This window comes from Ambystoma mexicanum, chromosome 6q (assembly GCF_040938575.1).
Source record: "Ambystoma mexicanum isolate Mex_15411 chromosome 6q, UKY_AmexF1_1, whole genome shotgun sequence".
NCBI classification, from domain to species: Eukaryota; Metazoa; Chordata; class Amphibia; order Caudata; family Ambystomatidae; genus Ambystoma; species Ambystoma mexicanum.
In genome coordinates this window covers 1569702673-1569727025 of record NC_090937.1, presented here as the reverse complement: position 1 = coordinate 1569727025, position 24353 = coordinate 1569702673, and the positions used below count along the sequence as shown (strand labels likewise).

Below are 24353 nucleotides of genomic sequence, written 5' to 3'. Positions count from 1 at the left end.
GGCATTTACTCGCTGAGCTATCTGGCACCAGTGTTGGTGCATCCATGGCCCAGGAATAGGAAACACACCATGCCCCGGATACTCTGTGCCCTAGGTTGGATGTAGATGTATTATAGCAGATGTAGGTGGCTCAACCCTTCCTTTATCCATGGTAGCAGCCATCGTTTCTCCCCATGGAGCAACACTAGGAACACAGCTGCAGATGGCCACACAATCTGGTGGCCTTCACCCATGGCATTGCGATGCTTGACTGTGTCTGGTTTGCTCGTGTTTTATCCAAGCAAATTGGCACTGCCCCTTGTAAACGAGCTATTACGGGACTCTCCTAGATGACACCTCTCTCTGCACACAAGATCTCTCCCCTCCAAGCAATGTCTGCCTCCGGAGGATAGCTCAGGGGCAACGCACTCGTCTTGGACGCAGAGCATCACAGAACCCCTATTAAGCGCGTTATAAATAACCCATTATATTACATTACACTGTAAGCATCTGGTCGCTGTTCTGGGAAATGTTTATTCAAATGCTATCCAACGCCACAATGGACAGTGTTGCTAATGCGTGGTGTGGATGCAATGTTACCTTCTCTGAAATAGCTTGCACTGATACTGGTGGGGTTAAGTATACATGGATAAAGTTTGCAGGTTTACATGCACACATGTGGTTACATAGACGGTAATAGTGTAAAGACCTCATGATATGCCTGCACACACAGAGGGTGGGATTTGAGTTGTACTATAGAATTATTGCGAATGACTGGTTGTGTTCTTTCCCAAATATGTATTGACACCAGCCTTTGGCTGTAAAGGCACCTTTTCCTCCAATGGCTTTGCAATAGAGGGATGTATAGGGAAGAGTGACATCACTTTCGCGTTTGCTTTGCTTTGGGAATACCCGCTGTCGGAATGTACTGAAACCAACTCTAGGGTCCTCGAGTATTTTTCCACTTTCCATTTTGTTTGACAGGTCAAGGCGTTAATGAATTGTTCTTCTTATATAGAACACATAGGCTTAGAGGGACAGCAGAACACATATTCGCAACACCTGTACAAGGGGACATTCTACACTACACACTTTAACATCACAACGTTTTCAAGGTGCCCTAAATGAATACTGCCTGGAAGGAAAAAAAGAAAGCTAAATACTTCTGATCCCATTTTCTTTTAGGAACGAATGACGTTTCTGGAAGTCTTCACGTTAATGTTGTCTGTACATTTTAGGAATAGCTACTTGCATATGTAGAATAAACTGTCATTGCTTGTAATTTTATAAGAGAACACACATTTCAGTTTGTATATGCCTTTCTCAAGCTATATATGAAATGAATGCAAATATATGCATGTTCGGACATATAACATTTTAGACATTTCAACCTTATGAGTGAACATCATACTCTTTATTCCATGATGTTCAGAGAATACATAGTTAAATAATATTATCTAACAGCAGCATATTGGCCTTTGATGATTAAGGGTGAGTACTTTGGCCATCTCTGTCCAATAAAAAAAGGCCAAGACTAATGTGGCAGAAGAAAACAATGATTGACCTCTCTATAATGCTCTTTCTGATTGGTTAGCCCTTCCTCTGACAGGTTATCTGACAGATTCTTGTTTCCTAGATATAACTTCTCCAGCTGCTTTTGGAAAATGTTTCTGCCACCAAAAGCTGCAGTGGAGGCTCTGCTTCAGCTCTGCCCGGCACTAGTGGATGCCATGACACCGGATGTGGCGTCGGAGGCAGTATAAATGGAGCCAGCCGCACCCCATGACATCCGTTGAGCGTTTTCTTCCAGCACTTTGCCCCTGACTCTATCAAAAGGAGAACAAGTTTCCATTATAAGGGGATGGCAGGAAAAGCTTAGCAGAAACTGTGGGCGGAAGGACTGTTCCATCAGAAAGAAAATAACCAAGACTTAAGTAATGGATTCTCCTAATGGATTCCTTCCTCTCATAGATTCCTCACCTCAGATAAACTGCAAAGGACGCGCAGTATCCCGAGGAGGGAGGAGTACGAGACATCACTATCTGCACCAGGAAACCGCGGGGCACGACCCCGCCAAAGCGAGCATCCCGTCAAAGAATCCAGGAAGTAGTGCTTGGTGAATGTATGCAGATAAGACCATGCATCCCACCTGTCATGGATCCAAAATAGGGACGCCCCTCTGTAAGGCAGAGGAGGCCACCAGGCCTCTGGTAGAATAGGCCCCCACAGGCACTTCCTTCTCGGCTAGATCGTAGCAATCGGAAATGCAGTGGACAATCCACAAAGACAGGGTCTGTTTGGTAACATCTCATCCTGGTCCCGGAGGATCTTGCAGTGCGTCCATTGGCAGGAGCCTCATTCTTTGATGTCATGCAGTAAATGCAAAACCTCTGGGCTCCAATAAAGGCATTTGCCTCCAGCAATCCTGATAGGGCTTAAAGCACCAGGCCTTTGGAGTTTCAGTCAAATCACAGGTAGAATTGACACAAAATAAAAGGAGTACACTGAGTGTGCAAACAGAAAGGAGCAGAGGTCATGAGGTACTGCTGGATCGATTTATAGCTCAACTGATGTCACCTCTGACATAATGGGGGCTCAATGATGCCAAGGACAAATGATCTAGAGACAAAATGTCCCCCCTCCCACCCTTCGTGTGACACCAAAAGTTCCAAAAGACAGGAAAAGATACATCTAAGATGAGGAATCTGTGGGATGAAGGAATCCAACAGAAATATTTATATTTGGTAAGAAAGCTCCTTAGAAGCAGGTTAGAAGATATATCTGGCAATATGGTGAGCGTGATCCTGAGAAGGACTATCAGAGTGATTGCTTTTTCATTGAGGAAACGTAGCATTTGTAGATCCAAGAGGCTATTAATGTGCAGTGAGGCCATAACTCCAGATAGAGTGAATCATATTGGCAGGTAGCATGAGGAATTTTGTTCGATAGTTACATATTTGAAGCAGACAATCCTGGCAATAGATGGTACTTCAAAGGGGAGTCAATTAAGGGATGCCAAGCAATGAATGGCATGATTGTGCCTATGATCAGGAAGGATGCTGACTGTGGCACAGCTTTAAAGATGGTATGAATTTGATATCCCTGGAACCATGACTGTAGGATATTGGCAATGGGGGTCAGAGAGAATCTTGGCACTTGTAAGGCTGTGCTTGTGGACATGTGGGTTATTCATTTTCATAATATGGAGCGTAAACTGTGTTCTCTGTATTGTGATATGGAACTTCTTGGCCATGTCAGGACTGAAGCACTAAACATAGGGACATTATTTGGCGACTAAAATGGAGGTCATTGCGTTCACTGCTTAAGCCATGATTCAAGACTTGATACAGAATCAAGAGAGATGTGGGAGAGGGAGGCGTTGTCAGCCAGGAATTGTGCTTCAAGATACACCAGACAGCCATCAATTTTTGCTAAAGAGGTTTTCAAATTACCAATGTCCTGGTGTTCTGATAATTTAAGGCACAGATCGGTTTTGTCGGGCTTCTGATGGACAATGATGTCTAAGCTGTCAATCAGGACTTCCAGAGAAAGGGGTCTCTGATAGGTTGAAGAGTATGGGGAACAGGAGGCATACTTCCATACTGGGGGCAGGGTTCAAGGAAAGAGGAGCACCTCTTCAATAATACTCTACTGAGGACCATGTGATTTCTCATATAAGGCTAAAGGGTCTGGCAGGGTTTGGAAACTTGTGCCACCATTGTTTACTAATAGAGGTGCTCCATCCTGGTAGGAAGCCAGACTAGTACTTTTCCAGCATTGGTATTTCAGTAACAACATACACTGATTGGGAGGGGAATCATTTCTTATCAAATTTGCTAGAAAGGATAGTTTGGAAAGGGGCAGATATTTTTCTGAATTGTCTTTAAAGGTTCCTATATTTATTGCCTCAGTATTCTGGTGTCTCAGTTAGTTAAGTCATATAATTAAACCATATTATTCTTTTACTTTTTTATTACATGTTGTTTTCTCATAGATGGTCTACAGTGTTGACAAACGTGTTCTAATTCCTCTGGAAATAGATTTCCTTATTCCTTTCTAAATTTCCTCAATATTATGGTGTCTCAGTTGGTTAACTGATATATTAAAAACATATAATTGTCTGGTATTTTTATTCAATTTACTTTTCTCTTAGATGGTATATAGTGTTCTCATAAGTGTTCTAATTATTCTGGAAAAGGTTTCACACATTGATTTCGACATTGCATCACTATTACAATGTCTACGTTAGTTAAGTCATATATTTAATTTTCTAATAGTGGTAAGTAGTGTTCACGGAAGTGGTCTAATTGTTCTGGAAACAGATGCCCCTATGCTTCCTAAATATCGTAAGTATTCTCAGTATTACCTTCACAGTGAGGTAAGTCATATATTTAAACATAATCATTGTTTTATTTTTGATTCCATGTAGTTTCTCGTAGATTGTATAGAATGTGTACATAAGTGGTACATAAGTGGTCAGGGGCGGACAAGGGCATAGAATTGGCACGGGCATCAATGAAAAAATGGGCCAGAGCCCAAATGACAATTTGTTGCTTTTCTGAGCAGTATCCAAGAGAGAGTTATTTTGGCAAAATGTGTTACAAATTGTGCATTCTAAAGAATATGTGTTCAGTAACACTGGTCAAATATACTAGCTACAAAGTGGTGCAACTCATCAAACTGCCCCACTTGGGCCCATTTTATAGTCTTCAGTTCCTTTTGTGTTGTTTCATTAATCTTCAATATCCAGGGCTTCAGAGTCTTGTGAATTAGAATGTTGAGCAATCTTTTTCAGGCACTTGCGTTTCTATTATGTTAGAATAAATCTGTTCACTGACCTTGAAATAATCTTCTGTGTTCCAAAGAAAAGTACATGAAATTGCAGTTTAAGAGCCTGTGCATGTATCGCTAAGCATTTGCATTTTAAAAATAAATTGCATATAAAAAATTCTTTGTTGAGTCATAATCCTGATATGCTGCCCAGTTAATATCGCCATCAACACATGTCATCAGGCATCTTCCTTTAGTTCTATTTTCATTCATTGGCCATTCTTTTTTCATGGCACTTTTTGCCAACAATGTTTTGCCCAAAAACATCTTTGCATCTTTGTTTTTTGTGAGTGTCCCCCTACCTATCCCTCCTCCTCAATTATTTCTTCCCTATACACCAGCCCACATTACACTTTATATGCCCTCCGTCCCATATTTTTTTCATAGAGTTTTTCCGGCAAATCTTTTTCGGCAGATAGTGCCGCGAAAAGAAAACAGGCAATGAATGAACATTGTACCCTTCATTTTAGTCTTTTGGGTAAAATAGAATTGCAAAGGGAGCTTCTATCTGTACCTCTCTCCTCACAAGGGTGACGCATTTAAGGGGTTGAGTGGGGACAATAGTACAGATGTATATAGATGTAGTGAGATTTACAACTACCCGCTGAATGAGGGTGAGTGACATCAGGGTGTGAGACTACCTGAGAGATCCTCTGTTTTAAAGTCTGCAAATAACTTTGTTGTGAGAATATGGTATGTGGAGACTTGAAAAGAGAGGCAGCGGTTTGGTAGTCGTGCTGATAACTAGTGTTTTTTTTCCAGTTTTGCATACGAATGAATATGTTTTGTCAAGTTAAGAGGTATTTTTTTAAACTGTGCCACTCGCCACAGCATTGTCGTCTTGTGTCCCTGCGAGGCATATAGAGGCCTTTGTGTACGAGAGAGCAGAAAAGGGCAACTAAGGATAAGAAAAAGAGAAGCGCAAAACACAAATCACAAAGACCAGTAACTGCATTGCCTGTTTTCAACAGTTTGTCATGTGAAAAACTGCTGGGGGGCAAGGAGGCAAAAAGGTTTGGAGTTCAGAAAGTAGGAAAATAAGTACACAGACAATTGTACAACAGTTTGCACAAGAACCACAACCAAAGTGTAGGCAGCGCAACAAAAACATCCATAGACTCAGGAAGCCAAAAGAACCTTGCAGACACCGGGTACCAAATCAATGACTCCTGCTCACGTGATTCCTCCGTTATGGGTTTTATAATCAAAGTATCCATTAGGGAAAGTCATGAGCAAAACAACGATACACCTGGGTATGAATACAGTAGAAAGTACTGTCTTCCTGTATCTGAGTTATGGTCACAGAAAATGGATGCATTCAATAAGACATGAGGTTGGTGTAGAAGTGATATTCAATACTTAATTTGTACAAAAATAAGTGCCAGGGCCCAAATATTTTCTAGCACTCCTGTGACACTGTGGGTTGGTAGTTCCCCTGCTGCCCCCAGCCGTACCTGCTCCCGCAGTGTCGACATATTTGGGGGTTACACTATAGCTCCCACCTCCTCATTGTGGTTCATGGATGCATGGACTATCACCACTTCATAATTAAAGTGAGTCTCAAACAAAATAAGGGCATGGGGTTCAAACAAAAGTGCCAGGGCTGAGCCCTGGCAAACACCCCCACACAGTAAGCACTGGTGACATTAGAATGTCCGCCAAAGAGAGCATTTCTTTTCGTATCCGGTGTCTGTTTCACCATTAAAAGTAGCACCACCTCCTTTCCAGGCCATCAGTGCCTTTTTGTACGGCGGCACTCGAAAGGGGCACCTGCTGATCCACCACTCCCCTTACAAGCCCAAGGAGGAAGTACTTACACACTTCTTTTTCCTGGAGAACCACCTGAAATACTAATTATGCAAAAGAAATTTTAGTACAATCGTCTTGTTTCGCGATCAGCTATGCAGAGTTGTAAAAGAAATCGAGTGTACGGCTGGACTCAACAAAGGATGAACGGGTGGATGTTGCAAATTAATTGGTACAGATACTTGTGTGAGATGTTCTGCCAACCCAGCCCAAAGGACTGCACTATGTAGGCTCATATTGTAGAACACCTTATTGAATGCACATATCGCAAATATTTTATATTGAACACTTTCATAGTGAATCCACTTTTTTTGGGGGGTCCCCCAAACCTCCATTTCCCACCCCTAAAAACCCACCAGGACTGTCTCAAAAAATTATTTAACCTTTTACTGCACTCTTAAATGCATACATTATAAAAAAATGTCAATATAAAAGATATTGTTCTCTTGAATATAACACTTTCGATATAAACACTGCATACCATACACAAAAAGCATCAATAAAAAAAGGGTTGTGTGCATCATGAGGGTCAAAGTTGATGAAAAGAAAAAAATGAAATGTAAGAAAAAAACAGACTTGTGAGGGAGTGCAACATAAAAAGTTGAGTCGTGGAGTGTGGGTGTGAGTGGAGTGTGAGCAGTAAACAAAGTAAGAAAACATGTCAGGGAGTAACAGGAAGACTAAAAGCAAATGAACATAGATACGGGGCGGGAAATTGCCAGCACAAGGGTAAGCAAGATGCAGAAAGGGGAGGAGAATATCACTAAAAAGAGAAGAGGCGGATGGTGTTCTGGGCTCCCTGCACCCGACACCATCAAAAGCAAGAAGGGCAAAAGAAAGGAAGGAAACACGAGTTATATACAAGTATAGAAAATACAACAATTGGAAAAATAGGTTTAATCAAAATGAGTCATAAATATTCTGCCAAGAATGATTTGTGAAAACGAAATTAGTGCTATTCACATCCAACCTTTGAGGTTAGGGTATAAGGTACTCTGGTTCCAAATGGGACCACGCATAGGTGCCACCCTATGGCAGTCTAGAGCCGGGCGCCCTGTGACATAAAGCGGGCCAATCTGAAGAGAGCAAACGCCCAAGGTATGTATGTGTGTGTTAGGTAAGATGTCCATAGTCATGATACATCTTCCTGACCTGGGCCAACCACAGAACCTTTTGCTTTTGCTGCTGGATTCTAGTTCCTTATACCACTGTGAGTGGGAACCTTTTCCCAGTCTCACAGAATTGTGTACTATTTTTATGACTCTCCATAGTGTCTTTTAAAAGTTATCCTCTTTGACAACTTTTTGGCATAAGCGCCTATTGTTACTGGGTTGACCTAGGGGCTCCCCGTTTAACTTTCTCTGGCTAACCTTTTGAGGACTACAGTTCCCAAGGGTAGAAAGGATCTTTGGATCACTTTTATATTTTATTAGGTGAGACCAGCACCCCCCACCTTATGTGGAGTGTGGGGAGATACTGAGTATCCCCTTTCTCATTTAATATGGAACATTTATGTTATGAGAACAAACTTACCTTTAATGGCTTGTGGCAGTCAACCTTTTTATTAATTTGGTGCACCTTTATCGCGGGCTTTTTGCACAATCCTGGTAAAGGCACCCATGGCCTCCAGGGTGGGAAATTCCTTTGTGTGATTTGTATCTTCAGCGGAAGACCTGTGGACTCTTTGCCCAGGCTCCAGAGTGTCTGTAAAGGCAGGAAGCAAGGGAGGAGTCAAAGACTCTGCCTTTCTTTGTCTCAGCCTGCATGTGAGAATCCAGTTCAAACTGGGAGGCTGACTGTCCTGAAAGGATTGCCAACCCCCCCCACATTTGAATTTTGCAAGGCAGTTTGGTTGGCTGGGTTACTGAATAAAATCCGACCCTGGAAGCTGAAGAGGTGACAAATGTGTGGCTTAAACCATTTCCAGCAACCACAAAGCCTGCTGTTATCCTTCCTTCCAATCGAGCTGGGGACTCCGGAAACAACTCCGACCCAGAGCCTGGTAAGAGCCACTAGACTCAAGAAGACCTGCATTTTGAACCATCCCACGCCAGGCAGCAACCTTGCGTGGCTGCAATACCCCAATACCCTAGGACCTCAAGCCATTGTGCGGTGCATGGTCTTTAGAATTCCGAATCCTACTGACACTTTGTGGGCATCCTGCTTGACCTCCAGAGACAAGAAAATAGTCTGAGAAGACTCCCCACCAGCGTGCTGGACCTTGCAAATGACGAGAATCCGGCCAGCATTAGTCTGTCTTCTTCGGTGCTCCTGAAAAAGGCACCAAATCCACAGAGCCACATCCAGCCACCAGGAAAACCTAGGTTAGACCCTTCCCCATGATCACTGCTGCAAAGTCCTTCCAGTGTCCTGTCTTCTGTCTTCTTGATGAAGGAATTCAATGACTGGGTTTTTGGCTGCAGATCCTGAAGTCCTCCTGCTGCGAAACCTTCTTCTTTGCTGAGGTGCTGTGCGGGCTTAGGTATTTACTTACCTTCCGTCTCTTGTGATTACTGTGAATCCCTGGGGTGTTTACTGTGATTGGGTGGTCTCTCGTCCAGTTCACTCAGGCCCACTGCTGGAATCCTCCTAGTGTGTCTTCTCTGAAGACCCTGGGACCTCAACTAACTCTAAAGGAAAATACTTACTTGTTTAAACACTCTTCTTTAGGAACTCTGAAGTTTTCCTGAAACTGAGCCATAGTTCACCCTGCCTGCAGCTGGATCCTAGACCATTATGGTCTCTCGTCTACCTCCGGGAGTACTCATGTACTAGAGTTGGGAAGGGCTGAAAACTTTTAGGGGTCTGCCTTGAAAAGAAAAACAAGTGTTGAAAAGTTTACATGGTAACTTTAAGCTCTGAGAGTGAATAGTTACAAAAATGCATTACTTACCTTAGATAAGTTTTGCCATTCTGAAAAGTATATATAGTATTTACTTACCTTGAATAGCTGTGTGCCTGCTTAAATAAGTATTCTCAAAGTCTTACTTCCCTTAGAAACTGTCTCGCCATTCTAACAGAAAGTAGATAAAATGTTAACTTACTCACCTGTGAATTGGGTTCCCCTTGTCCCAAAAGTAATGCTGTTGGTTTCACTTTGCTATTCCTGTTAGGATAATTGTACGAGTGTCCCCAATTGGGTCTTGCTTCCCCTGACCTGCTGTTAGCCTGTCCAGAATAAGTCTGCATAGGTCATACTTACCTTTTAGGTGGCTGGTAGCTCCTGACAAAAGTACATAACCTTGAGCATAACAGTTTTATCCTAAAACAAGGTAGAGTTATTGCTTCCCTTAGCCTGTGAACTGAAAAGAAACTGTAATTGAATATTACACCACAATGTCCAACTCCCCTAGAATAACTGTGTTTTACTGTTCCTACAATAAGTGTTCCAATATTCTGAAAAGTATATTTTCCAGTTGACTTACTGTGGGATTTCTTGCTGCGTGTCATGGTACAACGGATAGGGTCTACTTCTCTCGTATTACTGAAAGTATTGTAAAAGTAACTGCTGGTGTTGATTTCCCTAGAACTACTGTTAGGTGTTCCAAATTAGGTAATATGCTTTGGTCTGTGTATTTTCAAGCATATTGTTGTGTTTTTCTATAATGTGTTTATATAATCGGTAATAGGATCTATTTCCCCCAAGATGTATCTGGGCCTACCTGTATTGAAATAAACCATTTATTTTTGCAACACATAGTGTTTCAGTGTTCCTTTGGGCCATTTGTATTACAATTTCATGTGTACTGATTCTACAGCCCTCTCTCCCTTCTAAGATAAGCATGGCTGCTCTGTCTACGCTACCATGTACTGAGGTGGTACAGCCTTATACTAAGATTGGAGTCTTGTACTGCCTCAGTTGAATGGTTTTACTAAGCCCTTAGTTTGACTTCAGACGAAACTGTCCTAACAGTGTGCACCAGGGGTACACATAATCACAGAGGAGCAAAAAATGAATTCACACATGTAAAGATAGCAGTGTCGGATTGCGTTACTTCGTTTAAATTGTATAATGTGTATGTCAACTGTTCATCGATTCAAGGTGTAGTATCGGACGATCATGTTAGAGCGAATAGGCAAAATAAACAGTCGTGTCACCTACGCTCCATAGAATTTTCAACAGGTCTGATCGCATAGTGGTAGTCATTGGGCCCGATTTTCACAGATCCGGCAAAAAATGTCTTCCGGCTCCGGGAAATCTATTTGAACCCTTTAATGTTTTCAATCCGTTTTTGTTGCTGAAGCCTTGATTTTAACCCGGGGCGTCAGGCCCAAAGACAAGAGAAACCGCTAGACTCCTGGAATGCCTGGTGAAAACATTCGAGATTATTCCTGTGAGGATTGTACTCTGCAGAAATTAGATATTTGAATACAGTTTTTTATAATTTGCTTGCAACATTATGGGAAACGCTCCCCCTTTCATGGGTTATTTTCCATTTGTTAATAATGTATTAATCAAATGGAAATATTTATTTTGAGGGGGGAGCAAGGACAATATGTGCCTCCACACCGCACAAACTGACTTGCACCCTCCAAACCCCCGCCGGTGGGATCCCACAGGTAATAATTTCCATTTCCAGCCCTGTGATTGCAGGAGAAGGTGTAGAGTGAAGGCATTCAAAATGCATCGCTCGGCAAATGTAAGGACGTTGCACCAAAGAAGCCAATCATTGGGCTGCTGGATGGACAGGTGCTTTTAGGTAGCCGGCCTTAGACTTCCTCACAGCTGAGAATGTGCTATTGATTAAGAAGCGTCCATGACTGGCTTTATTGGAGGATCTCAAAACAGGCATGCCTTGTTAAGGTTTGAGGAAGGTGACTCGACACAGTGGCATTACTTGGCTGTGCCATGTTCTGGCATGTCCTGTGATATCACACTGAAGCGCCGTCCATCAGCTGTGGTATCTTGCAACTTGCTATAGTGGTGTCTTGACTGATGTGAGCTATATGAGATGCTTTTGGCATATATCGGTCAAATTCTACACCTTGTGCAGTGAAAGCTTCAGAATTTTGGGAAGATAGATATACAGCGAGGTTTGATAATTTAAGTTAGCCTGACTATTGCCCTGGGAATGATAGCAAGGCAGTTTTGGGAAAGCAGAGAGGTCGGATCTGTGTGATCACTGCGACCCCCATAATTCCGACGTCCTAAAAGGCTTTATTTTTTTTTAAAGTTTTTTTAACCCCCTTTACACCACATATATATGAGGGCGGAGACCCCCGCATACCACCCATATTACTATAATATCACATACCCCCCAAAATATATATGTGGTGTAAGGGGGCCGGAATTTCAGCCGTCAGAATTATAAGGGTGACATTTTGAGCCATTCCCGAGAGATCCAGTACTTCATGCAGGAACTCTTTACTGTCTCATTGAACTAATGTTCCATGCAAGGGTGGCATTCAACTAACATCTAAGGTGATATAATGCCAGGCCAATCCCATGGTGATGTCATGCCAGGCCAATCATTTCCAAGGGCTGGAACGGGGTGGTAATGGCCCGGCAGCCCGAGTTAACGGCCGCGCAAAGTGAGGGCGGTTAACGAGGGCTCCGGGCCATAACCCCCCTTTCCAGCCTTTGGAACGGGGTGCTAACGCCATTAGCACTCGGGGATAACAAAGCGGTAAGCCGGGATGCTAAAAGAAAAGTATATTCATTCATTGAATGGAGCGTAGCATCCAAAATGGCCACCATGGGTGTAGATTGCAGTGCTCCGTATATCACCATGCCGGCCAGAAAAGCGAGCAGGGAAGCTGCAGCAGCGGCGGTCGCTGCCGCTGCCACATCAATCAGATAAACGCGACTGGGAAGAGGGGTTGGGAAACGAAAAAATACAAAATAAAAGCGAGTGTGAGGGGAACATGGCGGGGAGGCAGCCTGTGGGTTCCATGGAACGAGGGCTGAGATTAGCGGTTTCAGCAAGCGTTTCATGGAACTTGATTGGCTGCTCATCCCTCCCCGGGTATTAATGCACTTTTGGTTAGTCATCTGTGAAATGTTTGCTGTATGTATTTGCGATCAAGAGGCACTGTTAGCATTATATTGGAGTGAATATTCAGCTGTTCCTGCCACCCATGTACTCTTACCTAACCCCAGGCTATCACTTGCCATCCAATTGCCTGTATCAATGAATTGATTTCTGGTCATTTATGCAAGGGTGCTGTAAAGAGTGAGTGCAGTGTGAGAGGGTGATAGGGAAGAGGGCATGTGCATGAGGCAAGAGTCTAAGAGCCATATTTGATGATGAACCCGTGAGTCTAGGGTGCCCATCTAAACTTCATACTCTCAAGTGTGAGACATGGACGAAGGACTAATAGGTTCCGCAGGGGAAAGCCTTAATGTTTGTCGGCTTGTGCAAAACATCTAATTATGAGAGACCAGCCCTGGGCATGGGTCTGGAGTGAAGCAGACTTCGTTCAGATCAACACTCAAAGCTCAACACGCATGCGCCGGTCCTGACTCCATTTTGGATAAGTCAGGTATACAACGATTAACCTTTTCTGCCTTCATTTGTTGAGCAATGTGAGCGAATCAATGGAGGGAGATTGATGCTTATCAGAGTAACCTCATTGTGATCTATACAGCTCGCCCATAAAAACATTCTGAAACTAGAATGGACAAGTGGTCATTCATTACATTACACACCCTTCGAAACCACCAAATACATGTGAACGTACTGCAATTGGCAGACAACCAGCATTTATGACGAAACATAGAAGCCCAGTCTGTGTTAGATTAGATATATACAGGTGGGCACTGATAAGGATTGCAGATATCCTGAAGTCACATATGAAATAACAGCATTGCCTCCAGACCATGCACTTGTGAATATAGTGCCTCAGCCTCCCAATGACATGACACACTAGTGCCAGGCACAGCGACGCACCAATCAACTTACACGGGGACTGCAAGCACAATTCACTCTCATAGTGGGGCAGTTACGATGAATTGTGAAGAAAGGAAAAAGATAGAAAGTTAGGCAGTAAGGCAGCAGTTCTTACCACTCCTGTTATGAGTAAAAGAAGAATTTTTTTTTAGAGGGTCAAATGTAATCCTTCTGCTCATTGCACATTCCTATAGGCCAGTTCCAAACAGGTGCCCCTGAATGTGATGTGAAATACGCACATTTAAAAGCAAAAACCCTGTTTGTGAAGGTGAGGATATAGAGCATGAATTAAATAGGTGGACCCTCCACCTTTCCAGGCCAATTCCGCCCAATTACACAGGATAACAACAAGAGGAACCTGAATGTGTGCCTGTATGATGCCCACAATCAGACTCCCCTTCGCCAATAGCCCAGAATGTTTTGTCACTCAAGGAAAGGAGGCGGGCCAACACATTTTCTTTTCAATCAAGGCCATAAGGTGCCTAAGGAAAGATGCCACTGCTGTTAAACATGTGTGAGACAATAAATGAGATCTTCATTTAGACCTGTAGAATTGCCACGAACCATTGGCTCACCTTGGTAGGGGCACTTTTTCTCCAACGTGGGCACAAGGATTTGCAATCGTTTTCAGTTTCCCCTTTAAGGGAGGAGCTGGACATTGGTTGACATGTGGTTGACATGTGCAATCATAATAACCACTCTGGTAGGCTTAAGATGAAGTTTGGAAACACATGTTCACTTGATGCTCACGCATCAACAGGAAGCAATCATTAAAGAGGATAACTTGCCCTAAAACAGGCCTATGATGTGATGAAACTGTTATTTCATGTCTCTATGGAGTGTGGCACATGTGACATCCTTGCTCAGGGCTTCAGTTATCATCTCAATGACATTTTAATGAGTTGGGGGTCGGGCTATGTTCAGTAACCCATCGAATAGCTACATTCTGAGCCCAGTCCTCCACAGGTGCCTGGAGCATAAATATAACCACCTAGATGCCAAACTGCCAGGGCCAAGCTTGCTCTGCTAATAAAGACACCCAGAAGCTTACCATTGTGGCTTTGGTGGCTGTTCTGATCCCAGTGACAGGGGCCTCCAGGACAAACTCCTCCAGGACCGTTTCCGGAAACTGTTGTTCCCATGGTTGGGAATCTCATCTGAGAACTAAATACCAAAAACATCATCCCATTTCCAGAAGAAGGGGACCAACTGGGACCAAGAGCCACTTTAGAGGAATCTGGGTGTATTGTCGCGTGGTAGCATAGAGGACAATGGCTTTCCGCACACACACGTTTGTGAACGATGCATCAATTTCTCAATATCCTTAGTAAACACTGACAACATAAACGACTTCCACTCACTATAGCGGGTGTGCGACGTTCTCCTCTGGCGCGTCTTTATTATGCGGAGCGCCACATTTGCTTACAATAGGACGTGGATACATTGTTTCGAAATGCCAGATGCGCCCAGCAAAAACATACGTCAAATCACTAGCAAACAAGAACGCGGATGTCGCGTATTATCCAGCAAAACTGATATTCCGCCTTACCTGGGTTTGCAGGAGGGGCTCCTTGTCATCAATGTCAATCAGCACGTCATCCTTGGGGGTGTAAGCACCCTCCACTGTAGTTGAAATTAAAGAAGAGAAAAAGGAAGTCAATAACGGTGCCTCCTTACGAAAAATCGGACATTTTGCGGTAACGTCAAAGATTCCCTAAATGAGAGGAATTATTTAGGCCAGACCAGTTGGCAGAGGAATGCGACCGGGTCTGTGTGAATTTTGAAATGAAGGCTGCCTCTCATAAGTAGAGAGTTCAGGCATGGACTGCAACATGAGTACTGAGGTGTGCATGACCGTCACTGGGTCAATTTACTCCCACCCTCCCCCATTAGCCAATTTGTCATCCCTGAAACCAGAGCTGCGGTTGCAGCAAGGTTAAGCTTGGTGAACACCTTGGGTGCCACCTGACTGCAGCACCAAATGGCGCCTAATTGGCAGCACCGACAACAAATCTTTGACTGTTGCAAGGAAGGGAGTCCCTGTTTGTTTGGGTGATGTGCCTTTGTAAACTCTGTTGACTACCTGCAGACTTTCTGACGGTGTGTTCCATGCTGTACTGTATGTGATGTAGGTTGAGAGAGTGATGGGTGCACTGAGCGACCAGGGTTCTGGATCATGGCTTCATGTGAATTATACCGGGAACGGGGTGGTCAGAGCATGGAAGAAAGTGCAAGATACTTGAGAGATATCCAAGTACCCCTTATATGGCAGGAGGCGAGACAGGAACTAGAGGCTGAAATTAGCGTTGAGTTCATCCAAGTTGCGGTCGCCCAATTACAGCCTGGAAAGACCCATGGCCCTAACGGACTCCCAATTGAGTTCTGGAAAAAGTCAGGAGAAAAGGTGCTCAAAGCAATGAGGGGCATGTTTCACGAGAGTTACCAGATGGGGGATCTCAGAAAGGCTACAATAGAAGACCTCACATATGTATTCTGCATACAACTCTATATCCCTTCTAAATGGGGTGGCCAAAATATTACCGAAATATTGGCAAACATATTGATCAAAATAATCTGTCAGCCGCCGATACATTCAGACCAATTCAGATTCGTCCCTGGAAGAGCAGCGAGAATTAATTTACAGAGGGCACGTAACACTTTGGGGAAAGACTCACTCCTGCAGCGTCCTCATGAACTCATGGCCATAGATCCATAAAAAGTGTATGACTCAGTAAGATGGGATCTCCTATGAGCGGTGCTGGAGAAAGCCGGATTCAGGTCACGTTGCATCTCATGGGTCAAATGATTACACTCCGCACCTAAAACAGTGGTCCGAATCAACGGGAATACAGCACATGAATTTCCCCTGCAGAGGGGCTCACGTCGGGGATGCCCATTGTCGCCGTTCTTGTTCCTGGTGGCAGATGAACCATTGACAGAGAAGATTAGAGGGGACCACATTTTTCAGGGTTCCAGATAGCCAGGAGGGGGTGAGGAGTGGGTATCATTATTCGCTGATGACGCCTTGATCTACCTCGGTTACCCCAAGGATTTCAGGCCCTAGCTTGATGAGATTAATTCAGGAATTTGGGGACCACAATGGAGTGAGGTTAACTAGGAGAAATCGGTGCTATACCTGGTTAACGGAGGTGTAGAAGCGATCCCAGAAGGAAGCCAATTGACGGCCACAACGGAACCCTTTAAATACCTGGGTATTAAAATAAGTATTAAGGATGGTGATTTTCCGAAAGAAAACCTTGAACAAATACACTTGACGCTACAGGAAGACATCAAGCACTGGGCCAAGTTGCTCATGTCACTTATGGGTGGAGTCAACTTCTTCAAGATGATGGCTCTGCCGAGGCTACTCTATGTACTCAAAATCACCCCATTGAGAATTCGGAAAGATGGTTTCCAAATGATCAAAAGTCTACAAAGAGAGATTATTTGGACACAAGGGACTCTGAGAATAGCAATTAAAATGCTGATGCGATCGGTCTGGGAAGGGGGACTGGGGCTTCTGGACATACAAATATGCTACTGCGCTTTGCAGTTAATGAATGGATATTTAGGAAACCCGACGTGGCCCATGTCAGATAATAGGGGGCGCTGATGGAGGGACACCCCCAACTACAGATCCTGTGTGGCTCTCCCCAAGGGCGAGCGCTACCATCGGCAGGGCAGAAGACAATACCGATAAGGAAAGAAGTGACCAGGGATGGGAGGTGATATTAGAATCATCAATGTGGGAAAACCCTGATCTGCCTCAAATAAAAAAAACTGGGCAACCACACTCGATGGATTGCTAAAGGAATTAGGAAAGTGAAAGACGTCATTCAACAGAGGACGCTAATACCCTTCCAGGCTGGCCAATAAAGACTTGTATATTTACATAAGATTCAGACAAGCTCTGAACAGCGAACATTTGTATAGCTGGGATATTCCAGACACCTTGCCACTGGAGGCAAACCTGTTATCAGAGGAGCTGAAGGATAATGCATTACCATACTGTATCAGACCATTAATAATTTCACGTCACCTCCACTGACCAAGTTGAAAAGTAAATGGGAAACACACCTGGGCATCCTGGAGGAAGAGGATCGGGTAGAAGCCCTACTGGCAACCATTAAAGATAACATTTCCAGCAGGATATGCCTAGTGCAGTATAAAATACTTAATAGAACCTTCTATACCAGGGAGGTATTATATCATATGGGGAGGGATACTGACTCGGATTGTCTGAGATGCAAGGCTGTAGTAGGTACATCCATCTATAGGATCTGGAGTTGCCCAAGGATACAGTCCATTTGGACAATGGTTACTGCAACCATGTCAAGGATAATGGCGACATACATACCAAGGTGCCCTAGGATGGTGCTTCTAAGCATATAGGGAGAATGTGAGGTCTTAATTGGGAAAAGAAACTGCTGTCAACAGCCTTGATGGCCAAGAGCGACTCTGCAGCAAAAGGAGGAAGCCTTCAAGTCGCTGGCATCGCATTATGAGGGAGGGAATGGGCCAATGCTGTGCGCTGGAGGAAAGGGTGTGTAGATCAAGAGGATGCCCTACAAAACACCACAGAATATGGGGGAAATGGATGTTAGAGGACTAAGCAGAATGGGAAACCCCTGAGGGTGGGTTGGGGGGAGCCTCCTAGCCTGAGGCAGGATACAATCTAAATGTGATGGCCAATTTTGGTTGAAACAAAAAGAAAGGAAGGGGAGGGGGTGAGGAGTGATGGGAACGGGCAGCGGGAAGTGATTTATTTTTGCTTGCTATCTATATAGCCGATAAAAAATATGTAGCAAAAAGAATGGTAGGAGGATAAGCCACTTTGACAACAAAGAGATTGTTTTGTCAGAGATTTGTTGCCCTGATAGAAGAAGAGGTTCGAGAAGCTTCAGGAATTGGTTACAACTATTCCCTGATCTGGGTCAGTGCGTCCACCTCTCAGGGAAATTGGAACTTTGATAAATCCACTTAAAAATCCTATGCCTACACTTAGAAGCAATGCCTGTCTTTGGGCCTCATTACGACCCAGGCAGTAAGTTACCGCCTGGGCCGTGACTTTACCACCATGGCGTAAACTACGTTTATGCCATGGTGGTTGGCGGACTTACCGCCCCATTCCGACCTTGGCGGGGCGGTAAGTCCCCATTTACCCATTTACCCTTCCCCATTCCCATTTTGCCCCATAGGGCATAATGGGAGTGGGGAAGGCGTTAATTACGCCACCGTAAATTACGGTGGCGTAATTAACTCCATGGTCCCTTAGCGCCATGGATTTTAACACCTGCTAAAAGCAGGTGTTAAAAGCGCCATGGCGCTAAGGGACCTCGTACTCAGGCGGTAAGGGTCGGCGCTGTTTACGGCGCCGTAAACCCCTTACCGCCTGTGTTGTAATGAGGCCCTTTGTGTTTTGCCCCTGCCCTTCTGGTTCTGCAAAAAGGAGGCAGCCCGAGTTGTGATATCTTTGTGGAAGGGCAGCCCTGCACCCCAAGAAGCTGTATATTGTTTGATTCTGGATATCCCCGCCTTGCGCTCAGTTGCCAGTGCTAGAATAAGCCCTGCACAGGTTCACGGGTCTACTCACCAGAATAGCCCACAATCTCTACTGCTCTCCAACAAAGGTGGAGGCCAGAAAACTTGGTCAAACCTGTAAACGGTTCAGTAGAGTCGTCTTCATCCTTGTTCGGATCACAGTAGAATTCTTCCAGGGATCTGATCGTACACTGGCCCACCACCGGCTTGCGGCCGAATTGGCGATTGTCAATGACCTTTACGATAATGGGTGGGGTGTACATCTCCTCCTTGGGTAGACGCTGTTGTAATGATAAGAAATCTGATTAAAACAAAAATGCTCTCCTGTAGTCATGGAGTGAATAACATCAAAGCATATGGATACAGTGGACATTTCATAAAGAAATTAACAATTTATAGGGATATTTTGATATACAGGAAACGTCAATTTAAATCAGTGTGAGTCAAGTTAAAACATGTAGTGCACATAAAAGCTCAATTCTGCCAGGCTTACAGATGTCTTTACAATTATGATTTTACAACAAACTTTACATAGGAGACAAACATCATTGAACCAATTCTAGTAAAGTGCTCACAAATAGTGGATCAACAAAGCTTCATATGTATTCTCACAATTCAAGGAACAGGGCCTCATTACCAGTAATTTACAGACTAGCAACTTTAATAATTTAATTATAGATTACAGCTTGAAACTGTGGCTCTTTACAAGCCGGGGCACCACCTACCTATGTCCCAATACCACCAGGAAAGCTGACTTTAAAGGAGAATTCCCAGCTCCCTTGTTTAGTCAGGTTATTGAAAGCTTCAGTTCTCTGCTAGAGTTCTTGGTCATGCATGTTAGATAGGAACACTGGTGGCAGTCTGCTTCTCCTTGATACAGGACAAGTGCATCCTGTGGTGAGTCCGAAGCAGGACATGGAGTCTGTGAGGATATGATTCACAAATATGTATTTAATCAAGAAAACTGTCTATCTTTCCCTATCACTATGGGTGGTCTCTGCATATATTTCTAAGGTGCTCGTCAGTCAGCAGTGAAAGTCCATAAGAAATATTCCGTAGTCTAAAACTATCCTAACTGACCCTACCAATAGGAAAACTAACATATATCTGAAGAATGACTGCCTTCTCCTTCAGGGTATTTTAATACCAATCTCCATACTTGTTCACTGATATGAAATTCCCATATCTTTGTAACTCCTCTGTTATGTTATGCATCTTTCCTTTCTTCTCGGTATCCCCCTTTGGGCTTCTTTCCAAGATATGTATTCCTTCTTACTACTTCCAGCGAATTGTAGACCGATACTACTATTCAGGTGACTTTCTCCTGTTTTGCCTCACTGGCTAATTTATTTGGCTCCCTGGCATACTTTCTGATTCACAATGTCCATTCCTTCAGACATCCTCTTCTGATCTGAAATATATTTTTGGCTTCCCTTTCTCACAGGATATTGTTATTCCTTGTGTGAACACTTTAACATTTAGTTTATCAGTGTCTCCATTTCTGTCTTCCTAATAGTTTAAGTTCAGGGACTTCAGGGTTTGCGTTGTCTCTTTCTCTTTCTCCCAACCATGTAGGTTGCAGTGGTTCAAGGATACGTCTCTCTCATTAGTTCTACTGGGCCCAATGATCTGCATAATATAGTGATCTCTCTTTGGTCTCCGCTATCTCCGTTCTCCCTGTTACCTTCTCTTAGGAGGGGGGACATCTTTGGGAACCTTGTTCCTTGTCAACCTCTTCTCGAGTTGTGGAACGTGTTTGTTCTGCCTTCTTTAGAGTTACTGGGTGATTCAGGTCTGTCCTGGTGTCCCAGTTTCTTGTCTCAGCTCCTGCCCTGTGTCCTTCTCGTGTCAGAGCTGCAGTGGTGCTTTGGCATCTCCACATCTTGTTCCGGGCTCCTGCCAAGGTGCTCTCTCTGGTCATGGCTGTGCTCTGACTTTGCCGCCTCAGCTCCTCGCACCAGGCTTCTACCCTGATGCTCTTTCATCTCAGGGCTGTACTGTGACTTTGGCATGTCATCCTCCCGGGCTCCTGCCCTGGTGCTCTCGCAGTGCTGCGTCATGGCTTTGGCGTGTCAGCATGTCATACCGGGCTCCTGTCCTCATGCAGTCTGGTGCTGTTAGGGTGTTGTGACTTTGGCATTCCCGTTGCTCATCTCGAGCAAGTTGCAAACTCGCGGTTCTACTTTCTGGTGCGTACCCCACCTCCTTCCAGCCTTACGCAGCACAGGGCCCTCTCTAGGCGGCATATGGGTTCCTCTCTATCTCTCTCCAAGGAGAGTTATTTAACATACTCATCTCAGTATTTTGAATGTTTAGATTTAAAGGGACATGTTTATTTCTAATAAGATGATTGTCTCACTGAGGAGTTTCGTCATCCTAGTCTTGATATACAAAGGCCGTTGGTATTGTGGAGCTTGTTATGTGGGCCATGGTGTGCGCCACTATCGGTTGTTCTTCACAGGAATGGGAATCATTGTCATCTATGGGGGGAGTCTCTCCCAGTGAGGTCCCACTTGCCTCAACCCATATGGAGGGTGTTGTAGAGTGGGCTTCACCTCCTAGCCTCACAGGAAGGGGCTCCCCTGTTGGGAGAAAGGACGAATTCCCTCGATTCGACACAATCCTAATGAAAGTTCTGTTATGGTGGCAGCTTTTTTATAGGAACAAGGATAATTGCCTAAGTTTGAAAGAGGTTTGTGAAATATGCTTTCAAATTCAAGTTATTGTTGCATGCTAGTTTATAAATTCATTTTGTTTTTACATTAATGCTGCATTAAATTGTTTTGGTTATTATTATTAAAAGTTGTCGTTTTATTTTTTATCATGCATTTGGTATGTGTGCGTAAGAGCAGTCTCGCTTCTGCAGACCTAAATGAAGTTTGCAGATATCCTTAGCCAAACCATGCCTCGCAATCAACCATCCTAAGATGGTGGCTCATACTGTCATAATGGCAGCTCATTACTTTCTCATGTTATGTCACAGTGGCTGCTCTGCTATAAAGGGTAACGTTCACTTTCATCATTACCATTAAGAGATGCTTAAGAGATGCTTCCTTTATAAAGTGCAAACAAAAAGAAATAGACTTTATGTCATCAAGGGTGGACTGCTCTATTGGGAACTCTGGAGATTTACCCGGTACACCTCTGCACCCTGGACTACTTTTGTGTGGTATCTACTGATAGGAAAAGGGTTGGACTTGCTGAAAATGTGCGCCATATTGAAAATCATTTCCAGGGCCTCTTTTGGTTCCTAGTCCACCTCTACATATGGTATAGTCTCTTGAACTTAGCAGCCACTGTGAGAAACTTGACTGTGTCTCCCTGGCTGGTCACCAGAGGATCTGTCATCCAGGTGGCCAGGACACAGCCATCGCTATTGGATCCAGATCCTGGGGGTGGACCAGTGAGGGAGGATCACCTCGATCGGGGGTCCTTTGGGAGTGGGACACAGATGGGCGAGACGCTGTATCCCCCTTCTTCTTTCAACACCTTTTCCCCAGCCTACCACGTAGGATATTCCAAAACATTGCCCCCGCTTTCCATACAAACACTTTCTCACAACAGAGAAGGTGACAAGGTGAGAAATGACCTTGCCCTTACCAACCAAGACCTGTGAAACCTCAGCAGAAAGTATAAGACAGCGAACAATAGCTAGTGTGTGTTGCAGCAAATATCCACGGTACGCAAGACCCTCCTCTGCTGTTAACCAAGCCAGGGAAGAACGCTGGTCTTAGAGGTACCGACCTTGACTCCAAGGATAAAGAAAGGCAAGAGGTTCATCAGAGCCGGTGAGTCGAGGGGAGAATCGATAAAAAACCGAATGTCTTCAACAAAAAGTAGGGAGCGGCTAATTTGAACTTCGAAATTGTAAAGATACGATTGAAGAAAGAGGGGGAAAGCCACCAATAGAGGAGCGGCACCACGTGGGTGCTCAAGCAGGAAACTCTGGCCGATTACCTGAAGGTAGAAACTACTGTAACCAAAAGCCCTTGGGAAGAGGCAAAGAAGGGTCAAAGTGGTCATAAGGGGTTTTGTAAAATCCTCTGTACCTTCGAACGTCTTTGATCAGCAGATGATTGTGAAAGCATGAAGTATTGCAAGACAAGGGGAAGGGACGTGTCCCCCTTGTCATTTGCAAACTGTTAAGAAAGCAAGTGAAGTGAATCCCGCACCAGGAGAGAGTAAGGGAAGTGACTCCCACAGTCATTAAAAGTAAAAGGGAATGGAGAAGTCGCAAGAGTGAACCTGGTGAAGGGATGCCAATCCAGAGGAGCAAAGTCTAAGGTCTTGAGAAACAGTGTGTTGACAGAAGAGAACCCGGAAGAGGGATGTCCATGAGAATTGTTTGAAAAGACATTAAGACTGCTGAAAGTTGAAAGGTGAGCTGTCTTTGTGCAAAGCCACAGGGAACCCAGAGAGGGAGGCTGAGAACCAAGCCAAATATTAGAAAGGGTTTTGTGCCCAGAAGAGAGGAACCCAGTGGTGAAGAACCATCACCCTAGAATGAGTGAATAAGCCATAGTGAATCCGGCAGAGGGAGGCTGAGATTTAGGATTGGTATACGCCTGGAAGAGAGGGATCCAGAGGGTGACGAATCCTCACCTTGAGTGCAATCCAAAAGGAACTTTTGTTTATTGTGTTGTTTCTAGAACTATCAGACCCTCTGAAGCAGGAGACTCAGCCACCAAAAGTTCTGATATCGATAAAGAACTGTTTGAGGGGTCTGCGCTTGGAAGAGGGGGTTCCAGGGGTGTAGCCATCACCCAACAAGAACTGTGGAATAGAACTTTGTGTTTGTTTGTTGGATACATCAGGCCTCGAAAGCAAGAGACTTTTTAATGAAAAGAGACTTTATCATTGAAGAACCTGCTACCTGGAACAGAATTGTCGGCTCATGCTGAGAAAGCTTGAGCGTGTGAGGTGCTCCAAGATCTCACCTTGTCCCATTCAGAAAACGTGGGGAAGGGAGACCCCTAGCAATCACATCCTGACTTATTATTTGGAATACTTCTTTTCAGGCAATTGACCAGAATCACACACACCTGATGGCCCTTTCCCTTCCCCACAGGAATAAAAGGTGGAGAACTAGAGCATAGGACGAGCAAGGCAGACAGCACGACGTGAGAGCTAACTGAGCATGGCAGTTCCAAAGGAGGAGAAAGAAGGCACAGAGAGGGTGACAAGGAGAGAAGCGACCTTGCCCTTCCCAACCAAGGCCTGAGAACCCTCTGCAGAAAGTATAAGACCAAAAACAATAGCCAGTGTCTGTTGCAGCTGATGTCTACGGTATGCAAGACCCTCCTCCAG

At 44.3% G+C, this 24353-nt stretch overlaps 1 protein-coding gene across 9 annotated transcripts in view; it reads right to left on the bottom strand.

Annotated features, from left to right (window-relative positions):
- Positions 1 to 24353, bottom strand: part of DYSF (dysferlin) — a 1254081-nt gene that overhangs the window by 306884 nt on the left and 922844 nt on the right. For 5 of the 9 annotated variants that reach the window (XM_069632290.1, XM_069632293.1, XM_069632289.1 and 2 more), the window contains 3 exons: positions 19162 to 19327; positions 15055 to 15128; positions 6627 to 6659 (listed from right to left, as the gene is read on the bottom strand). In XM_069632290.1, the coding sequence (XP_069488391.1) occupies positions 6627 to 6659; positions 15055 to 15128; positions 19162 to 19327 (273 nt within the window). The remainder of the gene's footprint in view (positions 1 to 6626; positions 6660 to 15054; positions 15129 to 19161; positions 19328 to 24353) is intronic. The other 4 variants (XM_069632296.1, XM_069632294.1, XM_069632295.1 and 1 more) reach the window with 1 other exon arrangement.